This window comes from Morone saxatilis, unplaced genomic scaffold (genome assembly GCF_004916995.1).
Source record: "Morone saxatilis isolate NCDOM2014 unplaced genomic scaffold, NCSU_SB_2.0 Contig10, whole genome shotgun sequence".
Lineage (NCBI taxonomy): Eukaryota > Metazoa > Chordata > Actinopteri > Moronidae > Morone > Morone saxatilis.
Genome location: NW_023339652.1, coordinates 7,830,567 through 7,840,264, shown reverse-complemented (window position 1 = coordinate 7,840,264; position 9,698 = coordinate 7,830,567). Strand labels below are relative to the sequence as shown.

The following is a 9,698-nucleotide window of genomic DNA, read 5'->3' as shown; positions in this document are numbered from 1 at the left end:
CTTCTAGACCAGGGCTCTATAATGGTTTTTGACCACATCTGTGACAAGAATTAACCAAGAAAATAAAACATAAGTAATTTGATTTTTAGACATAATAGCCATTCAGGATGTCAGTGTAACTTAACATAAACACTAATTCCTTCTAGCTTGTTAAATGTAAGCATTGCACTGCACACAAAACCTATACTCAACCTATCTTTATGTCATGTGAATGTGTAGATTCTTGAGCTAAACTGGCCAACATGTTGAGAGAGTGCTGCTGTGGAAAGGCAAAAACACTCATCCATGTCCAGAGTTGCTATTATAAGCTTAATAGTGCAGAGGCCATGTGCGTGCCAGGAAGACAGAGAGTTTCTTAATCCCACTCAAGTTTTAACATTTGCTACTTTCTATGGGTAGGTTGCTTCAGTACCAGAAATAGAAAGAAGAAATAGACTTAGACATACATAGACATAACTAGACAAGTGGAGAAAAGGTGAGTGAGGCATACGTAAAACTTAGAGTGGTGAAGAACAGAGAAGAAGATCCTATTTTGACAACATTATTTGAGTGTAAGATGTACATGTAAATACATGTCTATCGCTTTACCTCATGGCCACGAACATGATAGCACATGTCAAAAATGAATTCTGAAAGTTTGAGTTTTCATCCACAGGTACTTCATAGCATGAAATAAAACCATGTGTAGTGAATAAACGCAGTGCACTGATGGCAAAATTACATGAAGCTGGAGTTCTTTGTTCACAGTTAAACTAGCAGTATTATAAAACTAACAGCTGTATTAGTTGAGCTAATACGTTTTCAATACATAGCCATGCTATCAGCACTGTGAGACTGTACAAAGCACCACTGAAGTACAGTGATGCTTTGTACTGAATGGTAGCTGTCAACATGTTGACAATAACAATATTTAAAGAACCATCATGTAACTTTTCTACCTTAAACTAACAGCTTCATTATCATTTTGATGCTACACTGCGTTGTTATAGGGTGAATGGCCATTCCCAATTTATGCCCCATGTGCTTGTTCTTGCACTATTTTTGCACTACAAATTTAGGTGTAAAGCATGATGAACGTTACATCTCCACTTCCTCCCCCCGCTTCAAAAAATTGGCCCATGTCCCATCTGGTAACAGGGAGGCGGCAGGCTTTATGACCTATACTGCAGTCAGCCACCAAAGGGCAATCAATATACCTTTGGACAACTGTCAGACGTTGCCATCTGTGATGATGCTAGCATGGCTAAAAACCTTATTTATAGCGTGTAGTTTAAAAAGTATACTCCCTTTTTAAGTAACACAGGATCTATTGCATACAGCAGCCTGCAAACATACACACACACACACACACACACACACACTTGTCTATTTCCTTCTAACCTCCATAATTAAATCTCTATCATTTTTAATATGCTCCATCCTCTTAGCTAGTATCTCTCCACACCAGATAGACAAATTAGGGCCTTGATCATAAATACAGCAAAGCTGAACGATCCAGCGAGGAACAGGGGCCTGGGAGACAGCTGTGTAGTTTTTGCTCACACATCTTTAAAAATTCATGGCCCAGAAAACAGGCCACGGTTGTGGCAAGCAGAGAGTTTCTCTGATGCCATTCCCTGGGAGCAAAAATATTCAAAACCACTAAACAAACTATATGGTCAGCAAGATTCATATGCACCCACACAAAGGGGGAAACACAGGAATGGTATGAAAAGCTTTGAATAAATGTATTTCATTTGAAACAAGTTGTACACATATTCAAGAGAATATGGGAAAAGTAGAATATTTTTTATTTCTGAGGATATGTGCTCTATATTTGTTTAGTTATCACCTAAACATTAGTATGGCTACGTATAGAACATCTGGCAGTCGTCATGTGAAAGAAAATCACACAGCTGAAAGCATTTGATCATTTTCCTTCTTTTATTGGATACCAGTGTTCACCTTGTATATGGATTTGGTTGTTCATGGCTATTCTGAACTGCACATCTGATTTATTTTTAACATGCTCAGGCAGGGTTGTTCACATCAGATGACTTGAATGAGCAGAGGAGGTGAAGGTAGCGCAAACAGCAATGCCTCTAAAATGTTTTTTGTCGTTCATCTTTTTGCAACAATTCAGTCAGTCAAGGCAAATAAAGCACATTTACATCTTTTCATCAAGCTTGGCATATCATCAAATATTTAAATATGTCAGAAGATTGAGCCCTCTGGACTGGTACCGATTAAAAATGAGTCAAACAGTCTATACAAAAAATGATTATTTGTATTTGCTAATCACCACACTATGTCAATTAGTAATCATAGAACACTCTAACGTAAAATATAGCCTACTTAATGTTTAACTGTTTGTTTAGGAAAGCAAAAGCCACTATGTGTAGAATAAAATAATTCATGACTTGACGCCCCAAGTGGTAGACTTAAAAAAGACACCAATGTCTGTCACTGCCCCCTTCCGGTTCGATCCAAGTGACTGAAATGAACAGGCTGAAAGCAGCACAGACTGCACCAATATTCACCAGATTATCTTAGTTTTTACGAGCAAAAACATGCCATCAGAATCATTTGAACGATCGCATAAAAATACTACACATAATGGCTTTAACTTTTTTTTCTGTCTAAATATTCAGCAGTTTCATCAGATTAAAGCAAATGCTAAAAAACACTTTTTTTTAACTATTTGACACATTTTATATTGACTTTGTCGTGTGATTTGCGACACAGCATCCCCTTGTATTCTGTAGGCGAAGACATGACGGAAAATCTTCAAACGATTACACCTCTACATCTGAGACTCTGCTGTGTTAAACCTGCACTAAGATATCATCATGAATATCTTTCTGTTTTCCAACTAACATGACCAAGTAGTAGAAGACATTATCATCATGAGGTGAAAACACAGTGGTTGGTTTTACACTGCAATATGTAGAAGTTCAATGTCTTGCTTAAGGACACTGCAACCAATCAAATGGCTGCTATGGGGATCAAACATGTGACCTTTTCATGATCAGACTCTAACCAATTGGTCACCCTGCAGCCACACATACTTTGGCTTGATAAATGCGACCAGTTGGCAGGCACAGGAAAAGAAAATGGACGACAATACTGCCATTGTGTACGAGCCATGCAATATTTTGTTCTGTCTTTTTTCCTGCGGGCCTCGTATTAACGCAGCGGGAAATGCGCTTATTTGCTTTTTTGAGAGTTAGATGAGAGTATTGCCATCCGTTAATGGTTGAATGGGGATACATAATTTTAGACTTTAAAAATGTTATCGGACTGAATGGATCAAACTCTGATGGTGAAATGTAACCTAAAGGGGAAAATACTTTTTGGGCCAGTGTGCATCATGTGACGGATGCCGTTGCTGTAATTACACGGTTCTGGCCACTATGTCAAATTGGCATCAAAGCCCAACACTCTTCCTGGGGGCTTGACAGTCTGTCCAGGCTGTCCCTTGCAGGTGTTCGATGCATTTTTTAAAAGAATTGCTGGCAGTGAGGGAACTAGCAGAATTGAGGGGAGTAGCTACACTTTAATGAACTTTAGTGGTGCTGGTAGGCCAGCTGTTTTCCAGTCTTTCTGAAAAGCTATGCTAACTGGCTGTAGCTTCATACTTAAGACGGACAGACATGAGAGTGGTATCAATCATCTCATCAACTACTCAGCCAGAAAACAAACAAATGCATTTCCGAAAATGTCAAACTGTTCCTATAATTTGTATGAATATGCGACACAGCACAGAAAACCCAAGCATGGTTATGAAACAGTAGAGAACGTCTTCCTGTGTTTAACCACTTGATATGAAACCTGGGCTTGGAATGTAAAAAACCCTAACCCTTGGCAATGGTGATGATATTGTTCTTACATGTTCTTCCATACTAGATCAATAACAAAAACTGTTAAAAATGTATGATGTCATGAGTCAGCGCTTTAAATATCAACTTACGATATGTGAGCTGTGCTGGCTGTAGCAGGAAGAGCACAGTGCCAAAGATTCAGATGTTTTCTTTTTGCAACAGCTGCAGTTTATTTGGACCCGTTGGGCTCAATGAAGTCCATATGTAGCTTCTGAAAAAGTATACCTATAAAGAAGGATTGGAGATCTAAAACTAATTGGTCATTGTGTTAACAGACCAATATTTACAAGACAGATTCATCTCCCTTTTGATAAGAAATCTCAGCTCTTCAGTGGTTCGATTATCACTCAGATAGGATGGAATAAGGGCATGAATCAGAACATAATGGAAATAGATACAAATCTGTGTACCAAAAGCACATGTACATTAAAAACCATCATGCTTACTTAAAATTCACACTATGTCACATTTCATTCATTCACAATACTGGGCAGGAGAGGAAAAAATACAAAGGTGCAAATAAAAAAACATCACAATGAGTAAAACAAATTGGTCAAAGTGTTCATCAAGTTCAGTTTGGAGTATGGAGCAGCAACATGTGCATTTGGACTGGAAATTATTTGATTTCAGATCACTTCATTAACTTCATCCTACATGCAGCCATCTTTAAGTTCATTTTACATGATGTCAGGGGTCACTAACACACAAGCGACTGATCCACAGAGCCAGGTAGGCCAAGAAATCAAACACAATTAAGAGCATGATCAACATTAGAAATATCCCTCGTTTGAATGATCTTTCTGCCTTAATACATCTCAAAGGCACTGGACCTCATTCAGTTTAACAGACAAGAAGTTGGATAAAAGTATGAAGCACTAAGCTATCAACATGTTCTGTACCTTGAGGGAGTGTGGTACGCCCCATGCACTTTACATGCAGAGTCATCCATTGTTGCGGTACTGACAGTATGGCACGTTCACATTTATCACTCTTAAATAACATTTTAAAAGAAAGAACAATTTCAAATCAAGTACACTGTTTTTCCATCCGCAAGGCCTGCAAGTACAAAAAAAACAGTTGTGTCTGTAGTGTTTGGCTTCTAGATGAGCCCATCATTATTTTCCCTTGTGCATGAAAAAAAATGTCAAAAACAAAATCACAATTATGAAAAGGAGCACAGGACCAAGGCTCAGTAGTCCCTGCACTCCGATGCAAAATGGTAATGACAATAACTGCATGAATAAATCACACTTTAACCCTATATGGTGTCCAGCTAAAACAAAAACAAAAGTCACCCATTAAAATGCCACTTTCTGACAACGAGTCCTCAAGTTTTTTTTCTGTCACTACCACTCTTTATATCCATGCCCCCCTTTTGAGAGCTACAAGGAGAGCGTGTGAGTGAGTATCAAAGAGAACACTGTTCTCTTGGCTTGGCACTTGGCAAGTATAGTACAGTTACCAAGAGATGGCTTGGTAACTGCCCCTCTAAAGAAGCGGGTCAGTCTGTTTTTGTTGTTGTTGGTTTTTTTTTTAACCTAAGGAGCCTGCTAGTGAGTATCGTACCAAATAGTCAGTCGGTGATGATGTCCACTTTGAGGTGAAGTACCTATGCGTGATGTTTTTTGCAACAAATGTTAATTTCTGATTATATATGTCAATAACACTTTCTCCCTTCTCTTCATGGACACAAAATAATTCACATTAATCCCAAAAAACACATTTGGCAAACAAAAAACACTACGTGGACACCAGGGTGTACTCATTTTCCCTTTAACCTGAAAGGTTAAAATGCAACTTGGCTAAACATTCTAGGCTATATACTACTTAAGACTCCATTTCTAATGGCTCCTGCTTTGAACTTAAGCTCTATGTGGCACCAGAGAATGCCAATCAAGCGCTTGGTTGAAGAAAAGCTGAGAGAAATCCTTTCATACACATACCAGCAGGCTTTCACTCTTTCTCCCCCCTGCCAGTCTTTTTTTCCTTCCATTAAATTTCAGTCCCATTCAAGCTATTAGGTACCAGGACACCATTATCTCTCCCGTGTTCCTCTCATTTCGCCAGTCTTTCAGAGTGTTTTATTATTCCCTCTGGTCCTCCACTCCTTCTGTCTCTATTTAACAAAGACCCAGAGGGGGGTTTGGTCCAGCTGCCCCTTATGTCAGTCAGATACAGTAGTCAGCATACAAAACCCCCCCCCAAAAAACAACAACCATCCCCCACCCATCCAACCCCACGCACTCTCAACACCACTAGTCCCAGCTGAGGCTTTCACAAACACATCCATGCACACACACACATTTCAGAAACAAAGGGAGGAGACATGGCAAGTTTTGGGAATGTATGAATAATTTACATTGTGTGTGTATGGCTGCATGTGTCAGTGTGTGTATTCTATCCCTGATGTTGCCTGGGTGGAGGACATTCTCATGATAATTAGGGATTAGCTGTGGGGGACAGCAGGAGTGTGTATGGACACAGACGCGGTGCTGAAGTTCCTCAGGGGAAATATGCGCACCCATTTTTGTCATGACGACAACTTCCTGACACTTCACAGCCCAAATGTCTTCATCTGCTTCCTGTAGCCCACTGAACTTCAACTGACCGCTATCACTTCAACCCTAGCTCCCTCCTTCCTGAGGGGGGCAGTGGCCCACTCTTATGCGCAGTGTGCCGCTTTTGTGTAGGTTCCAAAGCTGGACAAACTCCTCAGGCATGGCGTGGAACCATTTATAGGGCAGGATGTTGTCGTAGTAATGGTGGCTGACCGGCTGCTCGTCCAGGCCAACGGAAAACGGCCAGAAGCCGTAGGCCGTCACTTCCTCGCACAGCCCCAAGGCCAAGCTGACCAGGAACAGCCCCGTGGAGAGGCGCTTGGCGTGCACGCTACGAGCTTTCCAGAATTTTCCAACCGTGCGCAGGAATTCAGGGTTGGCAAAAAGCATGGTGAGGTTGGAGGAGGTGTCTGCCAGGGCGTAGTACGCCCGCAGTGACGGGTCAGTGCCAGGCTTCATGGAGAACGCTGGCATGTAGATGTAGCTGGAGCCGTAGACCTTCATACTGTCCACAAAAGCTTTTCTCGACCACAGAAGGTTCTGAAATCTGAGAGCAATAAAGAGAAAGTTATTGTAAATGTTGTTTTCCTGTTTCTCTAGAAAGGAAATCCGTTTTTTCTTTTGTCTTGATAAAGTGGACATTAGACAGTTTAGAGAGAAAAGGCATGCTTCGTTCAATTTCGCTTTTTTTTTTACACAATCATCAGAATTTTAGGCCATAAATTGTCTTTAATATTATATTATATAATCTTTACATTTGACAAATCTTAAAATTGATTGGAATATAAAGTTTATGCAGGTTGCGTTAACTTCCTACCCATTCGCTTTTCCCATCTATATATGTAAGTTATCAATATTGTTCCCCAAGTGATGAATGTGCAAAGTTTTACTTAAGAACAGAATTGATTTTGATTTTGATTCTGATGTTCAAATACCAAGCTGATTACCTTTTCTCTATGATGCTGGGGTTGGCTGTGACCATATGTGTTCTGGTTCCCACGTCCTCCACATATTCTTTTGAAAGTGGTGGAAGGTTACACCTAAATAAACAAAACACACGATACATTTAACATTTCACATGCTCCAAATATAGACACACACCATACACACAGTGAACTGGTAATAGTGCCAATGATGATTTATATGTTACTCAAGACCTTATAGCATGAGTAATGTAAGGATGCATTAAGGATGGATGCATGGATTTGATTATGAGAGCGATGTAGTCTTGTGTAATAGAAAAAGGACGTCAAAGATCTTTAATTACTTAAGGAGGCTAAAGGAATGGGAGCTTTTGATTATATTACAGGCAGCAACAGGAGAGACACATTTGAACAACTTTTGGTTTGCCAAAGCTGGCAGAATGGTTCCCATAATTAAAGTCATCAATAACTGGAGTGACAATGTCCCTCTGTAATTACACCCTGTATTTCAGTTATTTCAAGTTATTTCACAGGACTCTTACTTTCTCTGTCATGACAAACAGTCTCCCAGCTTGACAATGACATTATCATGCTAAATTTATATTCCATGCAAGATAATGTGTTTGAGTAAACTACAATAATTAATAGAATTACGGAATAATTACCTCCAGCAAGCCACATGTAGTTTATCATCTTATGACATATCAGAGCTGCGTTGAGAGCAGACAGGCGTGTTTCTTGCTATATGTGGAATATGTGGTTGCACAGGGCCCCCAAGCTGCCATTTTTGCCATAGACAGTAGGCTTTTTTATTAGATCAAAATGAATTTTCTGTCACTCAGCACATGAGGGTGCTTGGCTACCAAGAGACATCAAAGAGATGCATTTGAGGGGAAAGAAGATCTCATCTAGGCTCTTTTCCACTTAAAGTGCACCAGATTAACGCATTTAAATGCTAAATTCATGCCCCTGGACCATATTGGAGGGTTTTGAATCAGCATTGTTTTACAAAATAGGGGCCACAAACAACATTTTGCACAGGGCCCCCAAAAAGCTAGAAACAGCCCTGTCAGCACATGCAGGAAATGAAGGACAGTCGGAAAGGAGTCTTTGTCTTTTTGAAGGCTGCCATTGCGTCCTTGCTATAATGTTTCCTCTGTCAGGGTGAGTCAGCCCTGCTTTGCTTCCAAAAGCTTGATAGGTTCCTACTTTACTTTAGGTTCACCTATCGCAGTAACCGTTCTGCTATCTTCTAGGGCGCTCCCTGACCAAAACAAACTACCAAAATTGTAGCAGTTTGGCAGAATTCAACATTCAACACACTTTCTTATCTCTACAGGGCAAAACATATGGTAATATGGACTGGCATCCTAGACTCAACTATTTAATAAACCAGACTTACTGGACAGTAAATTGCTTTTATTGGGTCAAGTCAGCCAAAATTCATCTCTACCTCCATCCATTATCCTGTTGCAGGGGCTAGAGCCACTAACCATTGGGTGAGGATTACACCTTGGGCATGTCACTATTGAAGCAATTTTGATTTTTCTAATCTGAACTGTCTTTGAACAGGAACCCAGAATTCCCTGAAAGAAACCCAAGCAGAGCTACATAAAAAGTTGCAATCTGAATCAGAACACACACATTCCTCTCATCTAGAGTGCTATCTGTGATTCCAAACATCCAATACTGGAACAAAACAAGAGTCTGTTCAAGCCTTACGCTGGAAATTCACAAGGAACAGTGAAAAAAAGGCATCCTAAGTGATAGTGATAATACTCAATATACTCATTATGGACTGAATGGTGTGAAGAACACAGAAAAAGCTTGGATCAGCAGCTGCAAGTTTCAAGTTTCAAGAGTATGATCTGACATTTTTCCATAATGAAACTATTTCTGACCGACAAGCCACAGTGTACTTGTTGTTGTGTTGTTTGCATCACACGTCAAAGTGACCAGTTTGACATAAACAAGAGCGCAGGGGGTTTTGCAACAGACCGATGTTGCTTATGCAAAGTAACCACTATGATATGATGATCCGTGTATTTTTCCGAGCTCTCAAGGTCTAACTTGAATCTAACAACAGTAGCTTCCACGCTAGCTCTCTCTATAACTTGTTCCCCTGCAACACTAGAGTAGTTGTCACATTCTGTATAGCATCTTCAGAGATGGTTTCTTCCTCTGTCAAATCCAAACAAAACCATCTCTTTAATTACTCGTTCCAAACAGAAAAACGCCTTTATCTCACATTCATAGTATGAAAATTATTCTCTTTGTGTGGAGTCAAAGTCGCATCAGGTTTTTTTTTTTTTCAGCAAGTGAACAAAGATCATTTAATGCCTTTTATTTTGCACTAC

The 9,698-nt window shown here is 39.9% G+C and overlaps 1 protein-coding gene across 1 annotated transcript in view; it reads right to left on the bottom strand.

Annotated features, from left to right (window-relative positions):
• Window positions 1-1,914: 1,914 nt before the first annotated feature.
• Window positions 1,915-9,698, bottom strand: part of st8sia1 (ST8 alpha-N-acetyl-neuraminide alpha-2,8-sialyltransferase 1) — a 15,206-nt gene continuing 7,422 nt past the window's right edge. The window contains exons 4-5 of the mRNA XM_035679210.1: window positions 7,366-7,458; window positions 1,915-6,965 (exon numbers count right to left, since the gene is read on the bottom strand). Of these exons, the coding sequence (XP_035535103.1) occupies window positions 6,485-6,965; window positions 7,366-7,458 (574 nt within the window). The 3' untranslated portion in view covers window positions 1,915-6,484. The remainder of the gene's footprint in view (window positions 6,966-7,365; window positions 7,459-9,698) is intronic.